This window comes from Oncorhynchus keta, chromosome 2, assembly GCF_023373465.1.
Source record: "Oncorhynchus keta strain PuntledgeMale-10-30-2019 chromosome 2, Oket_V2, whole genome shotgun sequence".
Classification (NCBI taxonomy): Eukaryota; Metazoa; Chordata; class Actinopteri; order Salmoniformes; family Salmonidae; genus Oncorhynchus; species Oncorhynchus keta.
In genome coordinates this window covers 50,359,566-50,387,337 of record NC_068422.1, presented here as the reverse complement: position 1 = coordinate 50,387,337, position 27,772 = coordinate 50,359,566, and the positions used below count along the sequence as shown (strand labels likewise).

The 27,772-nt window shown below is 41.0% G+C and overlaps 2 protein-coding genes and 1 pseudogene across 5 annotated transcripts in view; 2 read left to right on the top strand and 1 right to left on the bottom strand.

Moving 5' to 3' along the window:
- The window catches only part of LOC118402218 (cytochrome c oxidase assembly protein COX15 homolog), a 17,680-nt gene extending 16,628 nt beyond the window's left edge, over positions 1-1,052 (bottom strand). Inside the window, exon 1 of the mRNA XM_035800244.2 lies at positions 902-1,052. Coding sequence (XP_035656137.1) covers positions 902-976 — 75 coding nt within the window. The 5' untranslated portion in view covers positions 977-1,052. The remainder of the gene's footprint in view (positions 1-901) is intronic.
- Positions 1-9,739, top strand: part of cutc (cutC copper transporter homolog (E. coli)) — a 9,804-nt gene extending 65 nt beyond the window's left edge. Inside the window, exons 1-10 of one of the 4 annotated variants that reach the window (XM_035800257.2) lie at positions 905-1,053; positions 1,245-1,397; positions 1,535-1,605; positions 3,594-3,653; positions 3,888-4,097; positions 4,260-4,295; positions 4,417-4,550; positions 4,837-4,864; positions 4,996-5,101; positions 5,227-9,739. In XM_035800257.2, the coding sequence (XP_035656150.1) occupies positions 1,536-1,605; positions 3,594-3,653; positions 3,888-4,097; positions 4,260-4,295; positions 4,417-4,550; positions 4,837-4,864; positions 4,996-5,101; positions 5,227-5,338 (756 nt within the window). In that variant the 5' untranslated portion in view covers positions 905-1,053; positions 1,245-1,397; position 1,535 and the 3' untranslated portion in view covers positions 5,339-9,739. Of the gene's footprint in view, positions 1-495; positions 845-904; positions 1,054-1,244; positions 1,398-1,534; positions 1,606-3,593; positions 3,654-3,887; positions 4,098-4,259; positions 4,296-4,416; positions 4,551-4,836; positions 4,865-4,995; positions 5,102-5,226 lie in introns of those variants that run through there. The other 3 variants (XM_035800281.2, XM_035800264.2, XM_035800273.2) reach the window with 3 other exon arrangements.
- LOC118362066 (leucine-rich repeat flightless-interacting protein 2-like) lies at positions 9,607-27,772 on the top strand (annotated as a pseudogene).

Genomic DNA, 27,772 nt, shown 5'->3' with positions numbered 1-27,772 from the left:
ATTGATTGCTGGGAAAGTTTAACCTAAAACGATTTTTGCATTAGTTTTCAAATATTTTTTAATCATGTCGGAGTTTTGCTCTCGCTTTAAAATTATTTGCATTCAACATACTTATTTAAACCGTCCTCATATGTTTACATTCTCAACCTTATTTTTCATGTTCACGATTTATTTAGTTTTAATTCAATACATTTGGCGTTAAATTGACCCCATAAATGTCATCGTCACAACATTGCAGTTAACGACTGCCTACCAGCACCGATTTCTGAATGCTAGCTATATACCAGTTTATATGAACTGGACTTCGAAGTAACTTCTAAATCTGAAAAGGAACAACTTCTAAATGTTATTCAGCGAAAAACAGCCACATATCCAAATTGGACTTTAGTAACCACATTGTGGGCGTGTTACAATACATCAATCATGACGAATATCCAATTTGTCATATCAGTTGTTTAATGTGCTTCAATCGAGCGTCCTTGTTCTTTACCACAAGGTCTGCGTTACCTTGCCCTCTTTTAGCTACCGCATCTACTGTATGCTTCCTTCACCTTGGAGTGAAATGTATGGCTATTTTTTTTAAAAAACAGGGAACTCGAAACTCCGATGTCAGTGCGTTCAAGACAACTGGGAACTCCGTGGAAAAACCAGGTCCGACTGGGAACAATCGTTTTGAACGGTCATTCAACCCAGAATTCCAAGTCGGGAAATAGGGCATCTTTCTTGAGCTCCGACTTTCCGACCTAAAAAAAATCACTGACGTCATGATTTGACCTTTTTTCCCCGAGTTCCAAGTTGCCTTGAAAACAGCAAGACATGAAAACCACTTTCCGACATGATGCAGGTTAGTCAGTCATGATAACGTTAGCAGCTTGCTAGCTAGCCCATTTCCTCCACTTACATTGCTCTGCTGAAATCCTCTCCCAGCATTTCGACAGCCACACGACACCAACGTCCGTAACGAAGGGAGCAGCATCCTTATTTAAAATGGTCCTCTCACACAACAGCGGTAGGAAGACTGGGCATCGATAAAAAAAAAAACGTTACACAACCGTAAGTGTTTCCTAACAGAGACATGCAATTCAACTCTGACCTCTGACGTCACATCGAGGCTATACAAATAACATTTTACAGTTGTACTTTTTAAAACATTTTTAATATCACAAACATACATATATAAATTGATACTTGTGGATTAAAAACCCATATTCAATCAACTCATTCTATGATTGACGTTTCACCAGGACGATTAATCGATCACAGATAGGGCAAGATAGATGAGCGTGACCGATGGCCGAATGAGGGGTTGGTTCTTGACAACAAGTGAAGGCTGAAACGGTGGAGAGTTGACACGCACACAGAACAAGGAGTTAGTAATACAAATATTTGGCTGACGGGTAGGTGAACACGAAGCCGAAACTTGAAATAGCTTAAAAGTTTGGTATTTGTCGACATATGCTGTGTGAATCGATTTTGAGTAACGTTACACCAGTCTGGCATTTCATGGAAACAATATTTCTCTGTGTGTGCGTAGGATGGCAGAGGGCTTTTTGATGGAGGTGTGTGTGGACAGTGTGGAGTCTGCCATCAACGCCGAGAGGGGAGGTAGGCTATGCTGCTGTAATGCTATAGTGTAAACTAACCTCCCCTAAGTGAAGTTGACTTTAGACCAGGACTCTTCCATACTGTTCCTGGAGAGGTATCCTCCTGTAGGTTTTCAATCCAATCCCAGCTGTAACTAACCTGATTCAGTTTATCAACCAGCTAATTATTAGAATCAGGTGCATTAGATTAGGGTTGGCTGTGTGCTTGACGAAGAGGAGTAGACTTGTGACGCTGAAAACCGTTTAAATGTTCTTTACCTCATTAAAAACATAAAGTTGGCCCTTGTTTGAGTGTGAGAAAGGTCTTGACAACACTCTTGGGTTGGAAATGGCAGCCAGTACTGTGGACGAAATGGAGGAAAGGTTGGAGAAGCAACAGCTGTGCTGGAATGCGAACAATATGGGTGTCAGTTCTGATGATATGGAGCGGGAGGATGAGGGTCAAGGAAGAAGAGATATTATAAATAAGGCCAAGGTAGGAAGCAAGAGTAATAATGTGTTGGAGTGGAAAGTGGTGATGGTGTTTGGTGAGACCACAGGGTCACATTTACACCATATCCGACTAACCAATGTTGTAGAGAGAGGTGAAGTCAAACTTGCCCGGTTCGTTGGAAAAGGTAGATTGATAATATTTTGTGGTAGTCCGGCTCAGCAAGGGAAGATCGTGCCAATAAAAAAAGAGAAGATTAAAAGCCATGTCCCTGGTGCTTATGCTAGGTTGAGTGAGTGATCACTGGGGTTCCAATATCTATGTCCATAGATTATATTAATGTGAAGGGAGGCAGTGATTGAGGCCAAAAGGTTGATCAGTAGGAAAGCAGGTCAAAGATGTAAAAGCGTATCAGTGCTGCTGAGGTTTGAGGTTTTGCCTGGACAAGTACAGATAGGATTCCTTAGTTTTAATGTCAGAATTTGTCGCCATTCCCATTGCAGTGTTTTAAATGTCAAAGAATGGGACGTGTAGCTGATCCGTGTAAAGGAAAGAAAATATGTGCCAAGTGTGGAGGGGAACGTGAATGTGGGACCAATGTGAAGGTTAAGTGTTGTAATTGTGGAGGGGAACATAGTGCAGTATTCGGTGGATACCAGGTGCAGAGAGGTTGAGATATATCATCAGTCATGATGTATCATATGCAGAGACAAAGAGACAGATTGGTGGAACTACAGTGCGGACTGATGGAGCTTCCATGGCTGCTCCTGTACTCAGTGTGCCTACTGTCGGGGCTGGTGCTTCTGCTGGTCCTGGCATGGTTTGCAATTACGAATGTGCTTTGATAGTGACTAAAGTTAACTTCATAGCTTTCATTGGTAAGGTTGTCAACACGATTCGGGTTGTGGAAAGCAGAAATGCCAGGTTGAAGGTTATAGTGGCACTCACTGTCATTGAGGGTACTTGTTGGAGTACAACTTCCATTAGCATTACGTCACTACATGCCGCACCCACTAGCATTACGTCATTACATGCACGCTAGCTAATATACGCTAGTACTAGCTAGTGTGCATGTAATGCTTCTAGTGACGTAATGCTAGTGGGTGCGGCATGTATTGATGTAATGCTAGCTAGCTAGGTAGTGTGTACTTGCTAGCATGTGCTACCTAGCTTGTGCTAGCTAGAATGTACAACGCTAGCTAGCACACATGTCTGTTGAAGCTAGACCCTATTGAACCCAGCTCTCACGTGGCTTAACTTGGTGGGCGAGATATGTAGTTGATCATCACTACACACCGTGGGTCGTCATTAACCAAGAATTTGTGCTTAACTGACTTGCCTAGTTTAGACCCTACACCAATCTGCTCCCGAGTGACACAGTGGTCTAAGACACTGCATTTCAGTGCAAGAGGCGTCACTGCAGTACCTGGTTCGAATCCAGGGCGGCGCACAATTGGCCCAGCTTTGTCTGGAGTAGGCAGTCATTGTAAATAAGAATTTGTTCTTAACTGACTAAGTTAAATTAAAATAAATACTTGGTGTATGTCTGTAACCCACAGGTGCTGGTCGGCTGGAGCTGTGTTCTAGTCTGCTAGAAGGAGGAATCACGCCCAGTATAGGTGAGGGTGAGACCCACAGCCTGTATATGAGTAAACTCATACAGATCTCAATTCATGTTTATGGGTGTCTGTCAACGGATGGCATAAAAGATTGCGTTCATGTAGCGCTTTTCACTGTCTCAAAGTGCTTTATGTTGAATGACGGTAGTGTTTTCACATGGTAATGAAAAGGCACATGTGTCTTCACTTTTGTGTTGTAACCTCCCTTTCTCTCCATCACTTGGTTTGGCCCAGGTCTGCTGCAGGTGGTGAAGCAGTATGTGCGAATCCCGGTCTATGCCATGATCCGTCCACGCGGGGGGGATTTCCTGTACTCGGACCGCGAGGTGGAGGTGATGAAAAGGGACATTGAGTTGGTGAGGAGTCATGGGGCAGATGGACTGGTGCTGGGAGCTCTGACTGAGGATGGGAGAGTAGATGCTGAACTCTGTATGGAATTGCTAGGTAGGAGTGTGCGTGAATTCATGCAATTTAAGTGGGCACAGAGTCTTGGCCCTGCCATCTGAGATTCCTGGGATCCTTAAGCGAGGGTTTGAAAATCGACAAACTGTCAGTGATGCGGATTATAATTTAATCAAATGTATTCCTTTATTCCCTCTCCACCAGCTGTTTCTCGTCCTCTACCTGTTACTTTTCACAGAGGTAAAACAGCTTCCTATGGTTTCATGACTGTTTGGTCTGGTCTTGGTGATATTTATGTTAAGACAGACTGACACATGAAAGAAATTGACCCCAACCCTGACCTTTTATTGCTGTGTTTTAGCCTTTGACATGGTGCACGACCCCATGGTTACCTTGGAGACGCTGGTGTCTTTGGGGTTTGAGCGTGTTCTGACCAGCGGATGTGACTGTTCAGCTCTGGAGGGACTGCCTCTCATCAAACGCCTGGTGGAACAGGTGAGTTTGGAACAATAGACAGGGATCCAATCCTAAAACTTACTACTCCTACCCAGTTCCAAAACAACTCCAAACCACCATACACACAGGGTACACCTCAATAGTCTGAAGAGACTTTCTCGCCTAATGTCCTCCCATTCACCTTCGAAGAAATAGATTTCAAAACTAATTTCACACCTTATTCATCCAACCTATCTTGTCAGCTGTCTTTCCCCTCTGTCCCCTTACATGTTTTCTGATCTGTCCTTTGCTACTTTTTCACCAATCCTATCTTTTCATCCAACAGGCTAAAGGGAGAATAACCATTATGCCTGGTAAGTTCCCTACATTTGTTTAAGTCAAGTGAATTCCCCTTTTCAGCTGGTTATCACTGGATACTGCATACAAGTCTGCAGTAACAATGTACCTAATGTTCTTATCTTTTGTTAATGTGTGTCTGTTCTAGGAGGGGGTATTACAGAGCGGAATCTCCAAAGGATTCTAGAAAGTTCTGGGGTTCTGGAGTTCCATTGTTCTGCTCGCTCCAGTAAGGACTCTGCCATGAAGTTCAGGTGAGTCCTTGCCATGAAGCAATCCCGTTTACCCATAAAGCACTTGTGACAATGCTTTTAGTTGAAAGCGCTCCATAAATGAAATTAGTACTTAATTTATTAGTTCTGTCTGCTCTCCCCTGCAGAAACTCCTGTGTGAACATGGGCGCCTCGCTGACAGCTCCCGAGTATGGCCTGAAGGTGGCAGACGTGAGCAAAGTCCGCTCTCTGAACGCTATAGCCAAGAACACCCTGTAGTGACGACAAGCACATACACACCTGAACTCCCTGTATGGCTGCTGGACAGCTGTCCTCAGCCCCTTTGGGTAGCTGGTCCTCCTGCTCCTATTGAGCCTGACCCCAAAATAGTGTACTATATAAGGAATATTTGAGGCTCTCTTACACTGTTCCTGGATGGCTACCATCCTGTAGGTCTTCCCTCCAACCCTAATCTAGCTCACCTGATGCTAATAATGAGCTGGTTTGTAAGCTGAATCAGGTAAATTACAACTGGGTTTCGGTTGAAAAACTACATGAGGGTTGCTGTCCAGGAACAGGGTTGGAGTACCCTGGAATACGGTGTAAGTTGGAAGCGAATCAATTAATTTTTGTAGTAATTTCTAAAAGTGAGGTCATGTTTACACAATGACTAAATAAAAAGGTGTATATAGGCTATCATCAAATCCCTTAGGCATTGTAAGATGTGTGAGGTTTCATACAGCTTTGTATTCACAATAGTTGATTAGGCATTGAATTACACAATCGCAGAATCCTGTTTCCTGGAGGTTCAGCTTGATGTCATTACTTGATTGTTTTGTGGAGAGTTCCCCTCCATACAATGAAAAGTGATTTGAATATTGGGGAAAGCGCAATATAAATCCAATTATTATTACAGAGTTATTGATAGAAAAGAGAGACCTGCACACTGTTAATGAGGAAAAAGACATGTGTTTTTTAAAACATGTTTAAAATGTTCTTAGGGAGCGTTGAAATTTACACAATTGTCACCTGGAGGGAAATGGGGGAGGGTCATGCTTTTCATATTTCAATCAGAGAGTATTTTTAAATTGTAAAAACAAATAGTCCAGGGGAGGGTCATGTCATTTGTAATCGATTAAATGTCATATTGCTCAATGTTTGGGAATTAGTTGCTTATTCTATCTCGACGTGTGCCCGACGCTGCCCCTCATTCCTGATTCCAGTGTTGTAGTACTGGAGTCCGGTCTAGAGACCACGTTTTGAGCGTCTGGGTCTTGTCTCGATATCGGCTACATTTGTAATTTCTACCCGAGACTTTATTTTACTTTTTTACATTTTATTTCACCTTTATTTAACCAGGTAGGCCAGTTGAGAACAAGTTCTCATTTACAACTTCGACCTGGCCAAGATAAAGCAAAGCAGTGTGACCCAAACAACAACAGTTACACATGGAATAAACAAACATACAGTTAATAACACAATAGAAAAATCTGTATACAGTGTGTGCAAATGAAGTAAGGAGGTAAGGCAATAAATAGGCCAATAGTGGCAAAGTAATTACAATTTAGCCATTTACACTGGAGTGATATGTGCAGATGAGGATGTGGAAGTAGAAATACTGGTGTGCAAAAGAGCAGAAAAACATATTGGGAGGAGGTAGGTAGTTGGTTAGATGGGCTGTGTGCAGTGATCGGTAAGCTTCTCTGACAGCTGATGCTTAAATTTAGTGAGGGAGATATGTCTCCAACATACCGATTTATGATTTTTCAACGCAGATGCCGATTATTGGAGGACCAAAAAAAGCTGCTACTGATTAATTGGCCAATTTTTAAAAATGTATATATTTGTAATAATGACAATTACAACTGCTGAATGAACACTTATTTTAACTTAATATAATACATCAAAATCAATTTAGCCTCAAATAATGAAACATGTTCAATTTGGTTTAAATAATGCAAAAACAAAGTGTTGGAGAAGTAAAAGTGCAATATGTGCCATGTAAGAAAGCTAACGTTTAAGTTCCTTTGTCAGAACATGAGAACGATAATATGAAAGCTGGTGGTTCCTTTTAACACGAGTCTTCAATATTCCCAGGGAAGAAGTTTCAGGTTGTAGTTATTATAGGACTATTTCTCTCTACCATTTGTATTTCATTAACCTTTGACTATTGGATGTTCTTATAGGCACTTTAGTATTGCCAGTTTAACAGTAGCTTCTGTCCCTCTCCTCGCTCCTACCTGGGCTCGAACCAGGAACAATGACAGCCACCCTCGAAGCAGCGTTACCCATGCAGAGCAAGGGGAACAACCACTCCAAGTCTCAGAGCGAGTGACGTTTGAAATGCTATTAGCGTGCACCCAGCTAACTAGCTAGCCATTTCACATCGGTTACACGAGCCTAATCTCGGGAGTTGATAGGCTTGAAGTCATAAACATCTGCTGGCAAATGCACAAAAGTGCTGTTTTAATGAATGCTTACGAGCCTGCTGGTGTCTGCCATCGCTCAGTCAGACTGCTCTATCAAATCATAGACTTAGTTATAACATGATAACACAGAAATGGGGCGGCAGGGTAGCCTAGTGGTTAGAGCGTTGGACTAGTAACCAGAAGGTTGCAAGCTCAAACCCCCGAGCTGACAAGGTACAAATCTGTCGTTCTGCCCCTGAACAGGCAGTTAACCCACTGTTCCTAGGCAGTCATTGAAAATAAGAATTTGTTCTTAACTGACTTGCCTAGTTAAATAAAGGTAAAAAGAAGAAGAAATAAATAAATATGAGCCTTCGGTCATATGGTCGAATCCGGAAACTATCATCTCGAAAGCAAGACAATTATTCTTTCAGTGTAATATCTATAACGGGTGGCATCCATAAGTCTAAATATTCCTGTTACATTGTACAACCTTCAATGGTATGTCATAATTACGTAAAATGCTGGCAAATTAGGCGGCCCAAACTGTTGCATATAATACACTGACTCTGCGTGCAATAAACGCAAGAGAAGTGACACAATTTCACCTGGTTAATATTGCCTGCTAACCTGGATTTCTTTTAGCTAAATATGCAAGTAAAAAAATATATACTTCTGTGTATTGATTTTAAGAAAGGCATTTATGTTTATGGTTAGGTACACATTGGAGCAACGATACGCACCGCATCAATTATATGCAGCGCAGGACACGCTAGAAAAACTAGTAATATCATAAACCATGTGTAATTAACTAGTGATTATGATTGAGTTTTTTTATAAGATAAGTTGAATGCTAGCTAGAAACTTACCTTGGCTTACTGCATTCGCGTAGCAGGCAGTCTCCTCGTGGAGTGCAATGAGAGGCAGGTGGTTAGAGCGTTGGACTAGTTAACTGTAAGTTTGCAAGATTGTCAGCTCGGGGGATTCAAGGGAAACATCTGTCGTTCTGCCCCTGAACGAGGCAGTTAACCCACCGTTCCTAGGCCGTCATTGAAAATAAGAATGTGTTCTTAACTGACTTGCCTCGTTAAATAAAGGTGTAACATTTTTTTAAATAAATTGGCCAAATCGGAATTCAAAAATATTTCAGATTGTTATGAAAACTTGAAATCGGCCCTAATTAATCGGCCATTCCAATTAATCGGTCGACCTCAATACTAAGCCTACCTGATAATATACTGTGTTTTAAAAAATGTATTTTTCACAAATTCATTGATGATCAGATACTTAATTTGTAACTTGTTCTGTTGCGCTAAATGTTTATAGTTGATAGACAACTTTAGCACTGTTCCAAACTTAGACTATCCTGTTTTTTTTAACAATAGCCTGTATAGAAATCAATGTTGTTCTCTTGTTCTGCAGCATGCATTCATTCGTTGTCATGCTCTATTGTAGTATTAAAAAAGATTCTACTTGGGCACGAGAAAGCCTATTCCCCCTCAGGAGACTGAAAAGATTTGACATGAGTCCTCAGATCCTCAAAAGGTTCGACAGCTGCACCATCGAGAGCATCCTAACTGGTTGAATCACTACAGTCATGTAGAATTGCATTAATTTTGTTTATAAAAGGCCTTTTTTTTCTCAGACCACAAATAAGATGATAGATACATGCAGTGGTTTTTAAAGTTTTTTTTTTTTTTTTTACAATGGAGATCTTTTCACTGCTTACCTTGACCACGGTGGTCTGCGAATCCACAACCTTCTGGCTACTTTGCCATGTAATGCTTACAAACGAAGAACAGTTTCTAAAACTGCACCTAAGGCTCTGGTCTGTCCTTGGAGTAAGGGTATATAGTAGGAATGTTCCCTGCTATCCACTTTGTTTTAATTATTATTTTGGTTATAGTGGAGGGTTTCAAGCGTTCAGGGAGGGTTGGGTAAAAATATATTTTACTGAAGGGAGGGCCATCCATTTTCATTTCAGAGAGATCTGATTTTCTCCAGGTATCACTCATTATACATAATGTAGTCCCTTATTGAAACATGCCCTGTGCCATTTGCTTTCAATTCAATCCTTGAATTCAATTCTTGAATATGCTTTGTGGAATGTCATAATAATGAATAGAAAGGTGTGCGAATATGACTTTTGTAAGGGATTGATGGAACTACTAGAACTTTAACCCCTGTTAATTTCTTTGCAGTCAAACGTTTTTTATAACTATTCAATTGTACGTTGTCTCAAAATTGAAATAATTATTTATCAGAATCTCTATCATTTGGAGTGAATGCTATCCTACTCATTCTTTATGGATGATTACTTTTAACATGGACTCTGCACTTCATATTTAAGAAATGTGAGAACTTGAGAGGAAAATAGGGGGTATTGTTTCATAAGAAAAACTTTAAAAGCATGTTATTTTCTCCACAAAACTAACACATTCCACCTAACAGTCTTAAAAGGGATTGTTCATGGAAAATTGATGTTTGGGTCAAATTTCCACTGGGCCTATTGTAACCATCAATGACCACAAGATTATCGCCAGCTGATCTCTCGTAAACCATCAATATGCTCTATATCTGGGGTCTCCAACAGGTTGATCGTGAGCGCAGCCCACCTATGAGAGTGCCAAACAATTATGAAAGTACATGCATTTTTCACATGTTCCAAAGCAAACTCTCACATGCTGACCAACCTGCACGCGTTGCAAAATAAATATACACATACATGCTATTCCATCATTTAATTTAAACTGCTTGCGTGTCAACGAGCGCCAGCATATACAGTTGAAGTGAGGAGTTTACATACACTTAGGTTGGAGTCATTAAAACTTGTTTTTCAACCACTCCACACATTTTTTGTTAACAAACTATAGTTTTGCCAAGTTGGTTAGGACATCTACTTTGTGTATGACACAAGTTATTTTTCCAACAATTGTTTACAGACAGATTATTTCACTTAAAATTCACTATCACAATTCCAGTGGGTCAGAAGTTTACATACATTAAGTTGACTGTGCCTTTAAACAGCTTGGAAAATTCCAGAAAATTATGTCATGGCTTTAGAAGCTTCTGATAGGCTAATTGACATCATTTGAGTCAATTAGAGGTGAAACTGTGGATGTATTTCAAGGCCTACCTTCAAACTCAGTGTCTCTTTGCTTGACGTCATAGGACATTTTTTAAAAATGAAACCTCAAAGTCTGGTTCATCCTTGGGAGAAATTTCCAAATGCCCGAAGGTACCACTTTCATCTGTACAAACAATGGTACGCAAGTATAAACATCATGGGACCACGCAGCCGTTATACCGCTCAGGAAGGAGATTAATGAATTTAGGTGCGAGAAGTGCAAATCAATCCCAGAACAACAGCAAAGGACCTTGTGGAGATGCTGGAGGAAACAGGTACAAAAGTATCTATATCCACATTTAAACGAGTCCTATATCGACATCACCTGAAAGGCCTCTCAGCAAGGAAGAAGCCACTGCTTCTTTACTCCCACACTGTGCTCGCACATATCTATTTTTAGGGGCAAATGCAAGTGAAATACTTGCACTGTAGAGCCCTGTCCTTGCAACATGGGGCCATGCATTATCAAGCTGAAACATGAGGTGATGGTGGTGGATGAATGGCACAACAATGGGCCTCAGGATGTCGTCACAGTATCTCTTTGCATTCAAATTGCCATCGATAAAAAGCAGGCAAAGAAACCGGATGTGGAGGTCCTGGGTTGGTGTGGTTACACTTAGTCTGCGGTTGTGAGGCCGATTGGATGTAATGCCAAATTCTCTAAAACAACGGAGGCTTATGGTAGAGAATTAACATAAAATTATCTGGCAACAGCTCTGGTGGGCATCCCTAGTCAGCATATAAATTGCACGCTCCCTCAACTTGAGACACCTGTGGTGTTGTGTGGCAAAACTGCACATTTTAGAGTGCCATTTTATTGTCCCCATCACAAGGTTGCACCTGTGTAATGATCATGCTGTTTAATCAGCTTCTTGATATGCCACACCTGTCAGGTGGATAGATTATCTTGACAAAGTATAAATGCTTATTAACAGGTAGGTTTAAAAAAAAAAGGTGCACAATGTGAGAAATTTGCTTTTTGTACATATGGAACATTTGAGATGTTTTTTTATTTCAGCTCATGAAACATGGGACCAACACTTTACATGTTGCGTTCATATTTTATTTCATTTTATTTCCGCACTGAGGTTGGAATAACATTGTGAAAATGATAATGCCCTTTGTAAGAGCTGTTTGAAAAGGCTGCCTTAAATTTCTGCCTGTTTTGGTGGGATAGTTTTGGCCTGCCTGGTGACATCACCAGGTGGTAAATTAGTTAATAGACTAATAGAAAAGCATTCCAAACCTCTCTGCCAATAACAGCCACTCGGACCACTCCCAGATGGTCCTTGCAAAATTCTTGTTTGAGTTATTACTCTTTGCTAAGAAGTAGAGGCCTTGTAGTCAGACACAATTAGTATCGTAACGTATATGGGCAGTTTACTGAATATGATTACGATCTAAATATATTTTGTAATTATCTGTGATTGGGGTGAAAAAATTATATTCTGGTGCCAGCACGCATCTTTCGCATGTCAGTCAGTCAAGTGAGGCTCTACGTCACATATGTCAGAGTCAAGGCCCGCGGGCCACATCCGGCCCGCGAGAAGGTTTTTTACGGCCCCTGGGATGATCTTGATTTATTATTAGAACCGGCCCGCAGACCGCAGCAAGCCGGCAGCCCGCAGATCTTTTACACGCACCAATACTACATTTCCCACAATGCAACGGTGACGCACCGAGCAGTAGGCTGCTTCATTTCAATATTTATTGGCACAGCAGTTGTCAGCATCACAGTAAAATTAACTTTCAGATACCCATCAAAAATGGCAAAACGGAAGGTGGACACTGAGAACCGGGGTTTCAAACAAGGTGGGAGTCGGAGTATTTGTTCACGGAGGTAGCTGGAAAACCTGTGTGTCTTCTGTGTGGAGAAAGTGTGGCGGTACTGAAAGAGTATAATCTGAGACGACATTATGAAACGAAACACGCGGACAAAAACAAGAATATGGACATGGAACAAAGGCTACAAAAGGCAGAGGAATTAAAACGAGGCCTCAAATCTCGACAGGCTCTGTTCAAAAAGCCAAATCACAAGGCCAGGCTGCTGTCAAGGCCAGTTTTATTTTGGCAGAAGAGATCGCTAAATCAGCCCAGCCATTTACGGAGGGGGATTTCATCAAAAACTGCATGATTAAAGTTTGTGACGAAGTTTGCCCAGAAAAAGGCAACTCTTTTTAAATGTGAGTCTGAGCAGAAACACCATTGCCGAGAGAGTAGACCAGTTGTCCATCAATCTAAAAGAGCAGCTTGTGAAAAAGGGAAAAGATTTCATTGCATATTCCTTGGCTGTGGATGAGAGCACCGACATTTCTGACATTGCCCAGTTGTCAATTTTCATCCGCGGAGTGGACTCCAGCCTAAGCGTGACAGAGGAGTTTTTGGCTTTACGTCCTATGCATGGCACAACTACGGGGCATGATTTGTATGAAGAGGTGTCAAGATGTGTAAATGAGATGGAGCTGCCTTGGGAAAAACTCGTGGGTTTGACAACCGACGGAGCACCTGCGATGTGTGGACACAGGAGCGGACTGGTGGCGAAGATACGGGAAAAGATGCAAGAGGAAAACGCGACAGGTGAGCTGACAGCTTATCATTGTATCATACACCAGGAAGCGTTGTGCGGTAAAGCCTTGAAAATGGAGCATGTAATGAGCATCATCACGCGCACAGTTAACTTTATCAGAGCCAAAGGTTTGAATCACCGCCAGTTCAAGGCATTTCTGACGGAGTTAGAAACGGAGCATGGTGATTTGCCTTATCACACAGAGGTGCGATGGCTAAGCCAGGGAAAGGTGCTTCAAAGATGTTTCGAGCTTCGTGAGGAGATTTGTCTGTTCTTGGACAGCAAAGGGAAAGACACAACACAACTCCGAGACGAAATGTTTCTGTGTGAAATGGCTTTTCTGTGTGACATTACGAGTCATCTGAATGCAATGAACTTGCAGCTGCAGGGTCGGGATCGTGTCATCTCTGATATGTACAGTACAGTGAAGGCATTTAAAACCAAACTGACTCTGTGGGAGACGCAGATGCGGAAAGAAAATTTGAGCCACTTTCCCAGCTGCCAGACCATGAAAGAGAAGCTCTCTACCAGTGCGTTCCCGAGCGCACAGTTGGCTGATAAAATAGGTATGCTTGCCGCTGACTTTCGACGCCGATTTGCTGACTTTGAAGCACAAAAAGCAGGTTGGAACTGCTCGGTAACCCATTTGCTGTTGACGTGGAAAGCTCACCACCAAACCTCCAAATGGAGTTGATTGACCTCCAATGCAATGATGCACTGAGGGCAAAATATGCGGCAGTGGGTGCTGCGGAGTTCGCCCGTTTCCTCCCCGACACAATGCCCCAGCTGCGCATCCAGGCTGCTCAAACGTTGTCTATGTTTGGCAGCACATACCTGTGTGAACAACTGTTTTCTTTGATGAACTTGAACAAAACATCACACAGAAGTCTACTTACTGCTGAACACCTCCACTCAATTCTGAGGATTTCCTCAGCTCAGAGCCTTACCCCGAACATTGATGAACTTGTGGAAAAGATGGGACACCACCAAGTATCACCCTCAACCTCAAACAAGTGAACATTACTGTGCAATCACATATTTAGAGTTTTTACTCAGTTCAAGTTTAAAAGTTAAAGTTTAATATTTGTTTTCACTGCATGTTACTTCTCCTTAAACAAAGTGTTGTTTTTGATTAATAGATTTTTGCACTTTATTTTATTGTATTTCAATCCAATTATATTTTAAAAATATTTCAGTTGAGTGGATGATAGAAAATTGCTATTATTGTTTTTTTCTTTGAAGTAAATTTAGCCCACTTTTGCTAAAATAGAAAATATAGGCTACTGATGGTGCCTTGAATACCGGTTTCTTTCATTTAATGTTCATGTTATGGGGATTTTTATATAAAGGAAATTTGTCTTTTGTGTCTGTTGAAAATTAAAGATTACTGACAGAGCCATAAGAAAATATTGCTTTATTTATCTGATCATATTGGAATATATTTGTTAGGTTTTCAGTAGGTTCAATTAGGTTCACTAGACTATATGCGTCATTTAAAAATTTTTCAATGAACATTCGAACAGTCCGGCCCTCGGCTTGTAGCTAAATTTTTTATTTGGCCCTCCGTCCATTTGACTTTGACACCCCTGCTCTACGTGGTCTAAATAACTCAACTGGCTAGTTTGCCTGTCTGTAAAGAGAAGGGCGGAGTGTACCTTGGTCCTGCTGCTCTGATTGGATAGTGAAGCTGTATTTCTCTGTCCACTCCTGTCATAATTTCACCTGATCACTTTCACTTGTTTCAGTCTGATCATTCAGACTACTGCCTCTTGTTAGCCTGCTACTATGACGAATCAAATGTTAAGGACATTTGCTATCAGTGTGCATAATATCTCAGAAGGGGGGCGAGGGTAAGAAAAAAAGGAGGTATTTCTGTCTGTTAAAAAGGGCCGTTTGTGGGGAAAAACTCATTCTGATTGGCTGAGCCTGGCCTCCCAGTGGGTGGGCCTGTGCACTCCAAGGCACAGGCCTTGTAGTTGAGTGGTCATCACCTCTTAAATCGGGGAACAGGAGGGTACAGTCCATTACAGCAGCACGATCATAGGTTAGGGCAACACATTTCTCCCTGAAGTTAAACTCTGACATCTCAGAATTCTTAAAGTCAAACACAGACTGCGCATCTCGCCCACTTAACACATCAATGCAGCCCAAGAAACGTTCTTGAATAAAGCCCTGATCATCCACATAACTGGCTATAACTTACAACTGCGAGCGACATTTGATGTCTGTGGCTTCAGCCAGGGGGGAAAAAAAGCTTTTACATAGTTTTACGGTCACTGACAAGCTAGCTAATTGTCAATTCCGCTTGCTAGGACACCCACAAACTTGTTTTTAGACATATTAACCAATAGGGATGATCTTTTCCTTTCAAGACAATTCGATGTGTATCTAGGTACATGGGTTACGATACAGGAACAATACATTTTAGTTTAAAACGATTCGGTTTGATTAGAGGAATGAATCGATTCGGTTCAATGCTATTTGATTCGATGCACAAACATTTGTTGCATAAACACAACTTTCCATTCTAACTGAAAATCTGTTGCTGATGGAGCTTATGAGCTCTCTGAGCTGGATCTATCTGAGCTGTGTGTGTGTAGGCACCTGAGCTGAGCCCCCCTCCCATTTGATCTGAAATCACAATCACACACTAATTAATTTGTCATTTTTGCAAATGTAAATGTGTTTGAGCTAGTAATGTATCAATATTTATCTTCAAAAATGTGCACAACTTTAATTCACCCTTGTCTCATAATCGAATGGTTTAGACCAGGGGTGTCAAACTCATTCCATGGAGGGCCTGGTGTCTGCTAATTTTAGTTTTTTCCATGTGTGTTATTTCATAGTTTTGATGTCTTCACTATTATTCTACAATGTAGAAAATAGTTTTTTTTTTAAATAAAGAAAAACCCATGAATGAGTAGGTGTCCAAACTTTGGACTGGTACTGTATGTTGCCCAAAATTGCAGTAGTGTTGAAGTCCGTGTCTTCGTACCCTCTCATTTAGTTGCAGTTTGAATATGCAGACCTTCGTCCATTACCTGATTGATGCAGCTTTTTCAATAAAAAGCGTTCTTTAAAAAATTAATTACATAAAAATCTGGTGGATATAACTGGATTCTGGTAGTTAGTTAGCTGCATGCTACTAAAGTTTGTGAAATTTATTTAAACGTCCTCGCTAACTTGACACGAAAATAAAGTTTTAAAACTAAGAAAAAAATATATAATCTACCTCCTCCATCTCCTGTAGATTGAAGAAACTAATTTGAATTGAATAATATACAAAAAATGCTTAACTATCCAACAATGTCACCATTTCACCAAGCTTCTAAATCACATGCGTAGTACTTGGTTCATTCTCTGATCCTCTAATTGGATGGACAACATATCAGTTCATATGGCAAAAGCTTTGATTGGTTAGAGGATGTCCTCCGGAACTCGTCATAGTTACCATGTAGGTCTATGGAAGGGGGCATAGCTTGAGCCCTGAGCTGGAGATAATTTATTTGGCACATCTTAGATAGTTAATTTATAATAAGCAGTGACCACCAACCCCCAAAATAGTTGGTATTTCAGAATACCCCATTATATAGGGTATATACTGCTCAAGCTTAGTGGGAGAGTAAGTGAAGCCAGGGCCCAGTGGTGTCAGATGGCAGTATTGGTGTTGAATGACAGTCCTGGGGTGTGTTGACTGTTTTTATTTGCTGTGTTGACTTGAGGTCTAACTAGGGTGCTTTGTTTTGTTGTTTTCCAGCCGTCTTCACGCTGCACGACTCCCTGTCTCTCTGCGGCCAACTTGGCATCCCTGGGGGGGACCTCCTCGAGACGGAGCAGTGCAGACACGGGCAGCATTGTCGACCCTGACACCAGCCTGAGTGAATTTAGGGTAAGATGCCTGCGCACCAACACACACCTCCACTTGCACACACCTCCACTTGTGTCAGTACCAGTAACAATGGCAATGTTTTCTAATAAACACTAACATTTAAATGTCAATCCATTTACTTTTTACAGTGAACCATTTGTGTAGTAGTTTACTCTTTTCCACACCCCTGTTTTATTTGAGGTCAGAATAATATCTGAAACATCCACACTTCTCTCTGCTTTCCTTTGCAACGGTAATCAAAATGGTTAATGTTTTAAACAATTCAAATAAATGCAACAGTTGGACAATGATGAAGATACTCCAAACTGGTATGCATCTGGTATTTACTGAATTATAGCATTAAAATGTTTTATTGGCACAGACTAAGAATAGAGTTCAGGGATTCTGGTGGGAATTCAGGTATTTATTTAGTCAAATTTCACAGGTTATTTTTCTTAGAATTCACTCATATACATTTTCTAATGGTATCGGGTATTTATTTTGTGTTAAAATAAAGACAATTAGATTTGCCTTATTTGCATAAATATACTAGATGTCCAGTGGCTTCAGAATGTATTCACACCCCTTGACTTTTTCCACATTTTGTGTTATAGCCGTGAATTGAAAATGCATCAAATTTAATTTCACACAATACCCGATAATGTCAAAATGGAACTGAACTCTGTTTTTAATTTTTTTTTTATGAAAAGCTCAAATGTTTTGAGGGTAAGTATTCAACCCCTTTGTTATGGCAAGCCTAAATAAGTTCAGGAATAAAGTCACAAGTTCCATGGACTCACTCTGTGTGCAATAATAGTGTTTAACTTTTTTTTTTTTAAATGTACCCCACACATACAATTATCTGAAAGGTCCCTCAGTTGAGCAGTTAATTTCAAACCACAAAGACCAGGGAGGTTTTCCAATGCCTCGCAAAGAAGGGCACCTATTGGTAGTTGTGTAAAAAAAAAACTGACATTGATTATCCTTTTGAGCATGGCAAAGTTATTAATTGCACTTTGGGTAGTGTGTCAATAGACCCAGTCACTACAAAGATACAGGCGTCCTTCCTAACTCAGTTGCCGGTGAGGAAGGAAACCGCTTTAGGTATTTCCCCATGAGGCCAATGGTGACTTTAAAACAGAGTTTAATGGCTGTGATGGGGGAGAACTGAGGAAGGATCAACAAGATTGTAGTTACTCCACAATACTAACCTAATTGACAGGGTGAAAAGAAGGAAGCCTGTACAGAATAAAAAATAGTACAAACATGCATCCTGTTTGCAACAGGGCACTAAAGTAATACTGAAAAAAATATGGCAAAGCAATTCACTTTTTAACCTGAATAGCAAAGTGTTATGTTTGGAAAAAATTACTGAGTACCCACTCTCCATATTTTCAAGCATAGTGGTGGCTGCATCATGTAATGGGTATGCTTGTAATCGTTAAGGATTGTAGTTTTTCAGAATAAAACATCTACGGTATGGAGCTAAGCACAGGCTAAATCCGAGAGGAAAGCCTGGTTGTCTGCTTTTCACCAGACACTGCGAGATTAATTCACCATTCAGCAGGAAACACAAGGCCAAAATATACACATTCGTTGCTCACCAAGAAGGCAAAGAATGTTCCTGAGTGGCCGAGTTAGAGTTATGACTTAAATCTACTTAAAAATCTATGGCAAGACCGTAAAGTGGTTGTCCAGCATTGATCAGCAACCAATTTGACAGAATTAAAAATAAAAAAAATCAAGAATAATGGACAAATGTTGCACTATCCTGTTGTGGAAAGCTCTTAGACTTACCCAGAAAGGCTCTCAGCTGTAATCGAAGCCAAGGGTGCTTCTACAAAGTATTGACTCAAGGGTGTGAATTCATTTTATAAATTTGCAAATATTCTTAACATGTTTTCACTTTGTCATTATGGGGTATATTGTGTGTAGATTGGTAAAAAAATAAAATTAAAAAATATATATTCTAAATTCAGCCACGTAACATAACAAAATGTAGAATAAGTCAAGGGGTATGAATACATTAACATAAAGGGCTGGAACCACAAACTTCCTTTGTCTAGGCCTACCTGCACTGTCTAGATTTCCTCATTTAATTACTGTTGTCACGTTCTGTTGCATAATTCAACAAGCGTGTCAATAGCAAGATACCCTCCGATCAAAAATCTACATGCTTGGCTCTAGATATCACCTATCTATACATACCTTACATTGTGAGATCAGACATCACTATTAACCAAGTTTTCATTTTGGTGTTTGACAGGTCATTAAACATTTCGACATTCGTAACTTTAACGGGGAAAAACAACATGCACCAACAAGAGTATGAAAGAGTCGCTGGAGTAAAATGAAAGCAATCAATCCAGCGACAAGTGACAAGTGGATTTTGCATCCCTCAAACAGGAAATAGTTGGCTGAAAAAGACAGATCCTCAGGTGGGCGGGGCATGTGCGTTGCTACTCAGCACCTCATTCAACATGTGGACTTCATGTATGCACAGGAAGATTGTATGTGACATGTTTTTTAAACTTCCTATAAAGCTGTCATCCAGTATGTCTGGGCCTTCCGTTGGGTAAATTACTGTCTGGAGATGCCAACAGCATGGGTGCTTTGTTTGGCATGGATTGAAAGCCTCGTTTGAACTCTAGCAGTGCTTGGGCAGTAAGAACAAGACCATGAATTGTCTTGTCTTTCAACAATCTTCTGACTGTTGGATGGGTTTCCAGGTTTGTAGTCCTACGCTAAAATCTATGATTAGCTTTCATTCACACAGCTCTGAGGAAATCCTGTTTTATTTTCTGTAGTCACTCTAAAAGCTCACTGTTCTCTGAATCTATTTGTGTTTAAAAGGGTAGCACACCTGATTCCTGGCATGTCCTACACTTTGGTAGAACTGAAACGCAATAGCTGAACTCACTCCAGTTTGATATATTTGATCTATATATATATATATATATATGATCTTTGGTCTCAATTTGTTTTATTTAATTTATTTTGTGCTTTGAATCATTCCGCCGACTGAATCAATGCACCATCGATATCAAGTGGATCTGTTGTATCACTTGTCCATCTCGGGTTTTGTGAAATGGATTACAATGTAAGCCAAGTCCACGGTGGGCTTCAGAGGGAGCATTGTGATGAGGTTTCAACACCCCATATTTTCAAACACAATAAAACACAATAAAACCTGAGTTGGACAACTGATGGAACACTTGAGAAAAGTTGCCTTTCCTCTGTTTTAGATCTTATTTAAGATATTACTCATGTTCATACCTTTTTATGTGTCTTGATATGAGTATTGTTCATTTAATGTAAGAACTCGAGTCACTGTTAAATGAGTCATACTGAATTAGTCATTTGAGGAATACCTAGGATAGGATAAGTAATCCTTCTCACCCCCCTAAAAGATTTAGATGCACTATTGTAAAGTGGCTGTTCCACTGGATGTCATAAGGTGAATGCACCAATTTGTAAGTCGCTCTGGATAAGAGCGTCTGCTAAATGACTTAAATGTAAATGTAGAGGTTGCATTTAAGACTCGCCAGTGTGTTTCAAACATCCCAAACATGGTTTCCTAGTTGAGACTAAATTAATGTACAAATACTTTGTTGCTCCTATTATCAGCGTGGTCTAGGGTTGGCGACGTCAACCTTTGTCCTATTGTGATTATGTACCCATAAAACATTGTGATATGCGATGCTACTGGACGAATCCTGTTAAAAAATGATGTTGAACGCCTGGGCAGAAGCTAAGGGCAGGCAATGCTAATCTTTTCTGATATTCCTTTCTGGTGGAGGAGTTGAACAGGTTTATTTGTGTCTGGTGTGCACATGATGGAGCGGTGACTATCTGAGGATCTGTCTGTCTTACTGTAGTGAGCTAGGTTAGAGGCCTACATCATGGCCTGGATAGAAGCAGCCTGCAGTCTTCAGAACTGGATAATAGTTGCTTTATTTGCGCTGCTTTGGTGGAATTCTCCGCTCTGTCTCGCCAACATTCCTCTCTTGCAGAGTGCAAGAATAGAATATTTATTGAAACAGGCTATAGCAAAAAGAATAGGCAGAGTAATTTGACTGTCACTTGTGTGTTGCCCTGCTGTGCACTGCAAGACTTTTCTTTACTGCGCGGCTCCAGTCAAGTTCAAATAGGCTAAACCATCGTCGTCTGTCACATCACGATGTTGTCACCATCAATGATGGCTGTCAATCATCGTCGACAGATGATACTATCGCCCAACCGAAGTGTGGTTGTGCAGAGCTGTACTATTATTACTGTAATTAATAAAGTAATAATAGTAATTATTGTTCTGTGGTATCTCCCTCATGGTTCATTCTGTGTGTCAGCTAGGAGTCGCTGTCGGAGGTGGAGGAGAAGTATAAGAAAGCCATGGTGTCGAACGCACAGCTGGACAATGACAAAGCCAACCTCATCTACAACGTGGACACACTCAAAGATGTCATCGAGGAGATGGAAGAGCAGATGGCAGAGATGCGTAGGGAAACTGAGGACAAGTCTAAGGTGAAGTGTCTCTCTCTCTCCTCTCTCTCTCACTCACTCACTCACTCACTCACTCACTCACTCACTCACTCACTCACTCACTCACTAGTAGATAACCTTTATCATCTACTGTTAACATATGCAGTCTCGGACAGAGGTGAGCATATGCAAATTGCAGCTAAGTCTCCAACCGCTCTATCAACTTGTTCATATACTTGAACTCATTCATGTGTGCAGGTCTTATAATCAGCAAAGCGGCCAAGTACAACTGCACCATTGTCTGTCTGACTATGAGATCCACTGCTCTTTACTGACAATGGGTGTAGCTATATAATTCCAGAGGAAACGAGGCCAAATCAAAATGCTCCCTGATCCAATTACCTGGCTTGACAAAAATGCTATAAGTGTAAACATCAATGGAATCTTGCTCACTGCCCATGACTGCACTCTTTTTTTATTTTTAACTTGTGTAATGAAGAATGGTTGCACTTTCTGATTGATTGTGACTCTTACAACGGCCCCCTCTCATTCCAGGAACTAGAAAGACAAAAGCACACATGCACAGTCCTGCAGCACAAACAAGCAGATTTAAAGGAGGGAATCCGCCGAAGAGATGAGGACATTGCGGTATGGCTGCACTAAGAAAACCAACATTTGGTGACCATTTCACACCTACACCTCTTTCTACACTTCCATTCTTTACAGTCCTGTAGTCTGTGTACTGCAGCAGCTTGAAGTTCCATAGTGTGAGACTACACTTCTCCCTCTCATAGTCTCACACTCATCCCAGTGTCTCCTCTCCTGTTTCATTGTTTTCTCTGACTGGTCTTTGTCACTTTTCTTTGCCTCGTCTCTCTGAAATTCTCTCTACTCCAGATCATTTTCTGGCCACCTGTCTTTTTTTTCCGGTCCCTTACTTGTCATCACTTTATCACTCAATTTCTATTCAAGGCTATCTACATTTATGTTTCATCCTGTCATTTCTCTTTCTATCCTTTTCATCTTTTATTCTGTTTTTCATTCTACTTTACCCTGTCTGTCTGTCTCTCTCTCTCTCTCTGTACGCAATACCACTAAAGGAGAACCAGCGAATCCAGACTAAGTTAGAGACCCTCACCAGAGAGGTGTTTGCCCTGTAGGAAACGATAAACTGGAAGGACAAAAACATTGGGGTAGGAGGTCACGCTTGGGGGGACTCTGAAGGATTGTGAGAGGCAATAGATGTGCACAGACAGCTTGTGTTGTTTTGGTTTGTATGTTTCTCTCTGACCAAATGGAAATTTAAGGTTTGTGTTTCGATTCAATACCCTTCACCCAGAAGTGTACAGTCGTTCACTTCCTTCTCGTGTATTTAAAAGCATTGGGTTGGTGCAAGCATGGCTGGAGGGAGTTTCCACCATATTCCTTACATCAGTCCAATTCCTTTTAAATTTATCAGTGGACAATTCAGCAGAAGGCTAAAGAATCGGGCCACCCATATAAAGCTGTAGAGTTGCCTGAAGGAAACTTGGTGCTGATTCACCGATCAATGAAATCTGTATCGGGTAATCGACTGGTCCTAAACAGTTTATTGCCTCTCATAGTTGCATGACAGGGACTCTGGATAATAGCCAGTGGTTGTTGGACCAATTCTAATTCAGTTTAGTTTCCCTAAATGTGCATGTGATATGATGATTGTGGGTTCACTAATTTAATAAACTTTGGATGCTGTGGTCATTTTAGGTTAAGATGTAGGTTGTGTGTGCAATCCGTAAAGTTTAGTTAGTGCAAGGGAAACTGTGAACCTGCAAGCATTTGATGTGTATTGGGGGAAAAAAATTGACATTTATCCCCTTTAAAACTCATTTATTTACCCTGAAATGACAGCATGAAATCCATTTAAGTTATGTAGGCCTAGACTTAAAGCTCTGCCTGTCTAGTGTCAGATTGATCTTTTTATTTGGCATTTAGCTCTCCCTTACATAACTGTTTTGTCATGTGGTGTTTTATGTGAGCATGTGGTGGTTGTCAACATCTGCCACTTTGCCTTTCCAACTCAACCGTACCATTCTGGTGTACCATTTGCATGTCTACACAGACATATGTGCATGTACAAAAGTCATTGCAGTGTGCATGCATATACTGTACGTATCAGTCTTTCCAACTGTTCCTATACTTCTCTCCTTTCTTTCCTTTTGTCTTCTCTCCCTCCAGTGTGTGGCCACCAAGCCCTAGAAAGGCAGAAAGAGTTATTTGATTGCATTAGGGATGAGCTGGCTGACATCAAGGCAAAGGCCAAAACAGGAGAGGTAGGTCTCACCACCAGAGGGCTGGGAATAGTCTATATCCCCATTGAATAGACGAAGTAGGTTCCAGGAATCAGCTTGCTAGAAACAACAGTGATGATAAAGCAACTTGTGGTATGTGGCTATGTATGTCTTCTTGTGTACCTACATTTTTTATCTTTTTTCCTTCTCGGTTGTTTCTTCCACAAATGTGTTGAACTACACGGAGTATACCAAACATTAGGAACACCTTCGTAATATTGAGTTGCACCCTCCCCCTCAGAACAGCCTAAATTCGTCAGGTCATGGACTCTACAGGGTGTCAAAAGCATAACACAGACGCACGTGGACTCCAATGCTTCCCACAGTTGTGTCAAGTTGGCTGGATGTCCTTTGTGTGGTGGACCATTCTTGATACACACGGGAAACTGTCGAGCGTGAAAAACCCAGCAGCGTTGCAGTTCTTGACACAAACTGGTGTGCCTAGCACCTACTGCCATACCCAATTCAAAGACACTAGCTACACCCATTGTCACTTAAATATTTTGTCTTGTCCATTCACAATCTGAATCAAATCGTTATTTAAAATCAAATCGTTATTTGTCACATACACATGGTTAGCAGATGTTAATGCAAATGTAGCGAAATGCTTGTGCTTCTAGTTCCGACAATGCAGTAATAACCAACGAGTAATCTAACCTAACCTTATACACACACAAGTGTAAAGGGATAAAGAATATGTACATAAAGATATATATGAATGAGGGATGGTACAGAACGGCATAGGCAAGATACAGTAGATGATAGAGTACAGTATATACATATGAGATGAGTAATGTAGGGTATGTAAACATTATATTAAGTGGCATTTTTAAAGTGGCTAGTGATTCATTTTTTACATCAATTTTCTTTTTTAAAGTGGCTGGAGTCGAGTCAGTATGTTGGCAGCAGCCACTCAATGTTAGTGGTGGCTGTTTAACAGTCTGATGGCCTTGAGATAGAAGCTGTTTTCAGTCTCTCGGTCCCTGCTTTGATGCACCTCTACTGACCTCGCCTTCTGGATGATAGTGGGGTGAACAGGCAGTGGCTCGGGTGGATGTTGTCCTTGATGATCTTTATGGCCTTCCTGTGACATCGTGTGGTGTAGGTGTCCTGGAGGGCAGGTAGTTTGCCCCCGGTGATGCGTTGTGCAGACCTCACTACCCTCTGGAGAGCCTTACGGTTGTGGTCGGAGCAGTTGCCGTACCAGGCGATGATACAGCCCGACAGGATGCTCTCGATTGTGCATCTGTAGAAGTTTGAGTGCTTTTGGTGACAAGCCAAATTTCTTCAGCCCTCCTGAGGTTGAAGAGGCACTGTGTATACGGCTGTGATTATAATTGAAGAGAATTCCCTTGGTAGATAATGCGGTCGACATTTGATTGAGGAATTGTATGTCAGGTGAACAGAAGGACTTGATCACACCACGTCTCGTTAATCATAAGGCATACCCCCTACTTCATTGAGATGCAAAGTAAGTCCCGTTCCTGCCCAAACCTACAAAAGTTCACACTACCATTCAAAACATACATTACCATTACCATTCACAACATTACCAGAAAGATGCATTTCTGTCGGCGCGATGCGTGAAGAAACCAGCTGGCTGCACCGACTCCGATAGTCTCTCGAGTGAGCCATGTTTCCGTGAAGCAAAGAAGGACAATCCATGTCTTAAGCCTTAAAATCCTTATTTAATCTGTCATCTCCTCTGAATTTACACTGAGTGAAGTGGATTTAACAAGTGACATCAATAAGGAATCATAGCTTTCACCTGTTCAGTCTGTCATGGAAAGAGCAGGTGTTCTTAATGTTTTGTATACTAAGTGTATGCTGTGTGTCTGTCAGTCTGTGTACAAGCAATGGAAACCTCAGTAAACCATTACTTCATACAGCTCTGTGGCTTATTGCATTTCAAACTGAAATACATTAAGTTGTAAATCCTCCTCTGCTGCCTCACTCTAGGCCAATTTTCAATGAACATACTTTCAATTCACACTGAGTGGTATGCTAGTGTGGATATTGGGACATTGCCCCTCTGTGTTGAGATCCTCTTTTAACCCTGTGTACCTTTGACTCCTTAAACACGGCCTGGCCATCATCCCAGATGGAATGTCTAACGGGGACATCCACCATAACGACCAAGCCGCAGGGATCACCGTGGTCACACAGGAGGCTGCCCAGGTGCTGGAGTCAGCAGGAGAAGGGTCTCTGGGTGAGTGGAAGGGAAAGAACAGGTTCTCCTAAAGGGAGCGGTGGGAGAAATAAATGAATTAATCTGTGATGTACATGTGTTATTCAGTCAATAATACCAGGGGGCGCACTTCATTGTTATTTTAGCACAATGTTGCTGCGGTCATAGTTGCAAGGCACCTTTTTTATAATTATCATATTTTTTCTCCTTTGCAGATGTTAGAATACAAAAGTTTGCGGATGAAAAGAACAAACTCTTAGCCCAGGTACATGTGTAATTTTCCTCTTCGACCCCAGTGATGTCTGGCAGGGCTATACTGGTTTCCTCTTGACTATTTTCTCATGTCTTTAACTGTCTGTTCAGCTATAAGTCATGCTGTCCATTCTGTGTGTTGTCCCTTAGATCAGGAAGTTGAAAATGCAACTGGAGGATGAAATGCAGAAGCACTCAAAGATGGAGAATGCCTTTACAGATGGTGAGAGGATGGAGAATGGTACTGACCTGCACTTCATTGAGATGCAAAGTAAGTTCGGTTCCTACCCAAACCTACAAAAGTTCACACTACCATTCACACCATTGAAAACATACAAAGGCATACATGTCACCATTGATACAAAGCCTATGCACACTCACTAAAAGGCTTTCTCTTTACATTAAACATACACTGCCAAAAAGAAACTAACAGCAAGGCTCACATCTTAATTCCCTTGTCCTGTGTAATGTAAATGTACTAACTCAAACGTTCTAATCTTTTACTGTCTGCAGGAGATGCAAACAGACAGATAAGTGAATACAAGTTCAAGCTCGAAGGCAGAACAGGAAATGGGCACAATGGAACAAAACGTAAGTCATGGAAACACTGACATACTTTCCATATGTACCCTAGCTGACCAAATGCAAACTGCTGAACCAGACACATTAATATACATACGTGTTTGAATGCGAAAATGAAAATAAATGTCAGCTTCAAATGTGAAGGTTGTGTTTTAATTTGTTTTTGTTTCATTATCCTCATATCTAGAGCAACAGACTTGAAGGACAAGTGTGCAGATACAAGGCATCAGCGAATAACTCAGAAAATAGAAGATGAAACTGACTGAAAATTGAAAAAAGGAAACTTCAAAGAGAGGTAAGGAACAAAAAATAGATTAAAAATGTCAGTGGCTGATGTTTGATTTGACATAAAACAGTCTTAAGCTTTTATTTCTTACCATTCCCCTATTTTTCTCCCACAGCTGCAGATTGCACTAGATAAGATTGAGGAGATGGAGCTGACCAACCACCTAGTAAAGCGCCTTGAGAAGATGAAGGCCAATCGGAACGCCCTTCTGTCTCAGCAGTGAAGGCCGCTGGATTGCCACAGAAGCCGTTAAACTCGTACCTTGTGCTCCAGATGCAATATGGCAGTCAGTTTCCATTCTTCCTCAGGAACACTTGTGTAGCAAAACCAAAAACACTTACAGAAAAGAACACTGGTAGCAGAGAGGCAAAATTATTTTTTCAAATAAAATATAGGCATTGGTTTGTCTTGTGTGCCAGTGTCTTTCAAAGGGAGACTCAACCTATTAAACCATAGTTATTAGGGGAAGATGAATCTAAGAAATTCGCAACTCATTACTGGACTACATATTATTCACAATGTTTTTCTTAACATTTAACATTTAAGTCATTTAGCAGACGCTCTTATCCAGAGCGACTTACAAATTGGTGCATACACCTTATGACAACCAGTGGAACAGCCACTTGCATC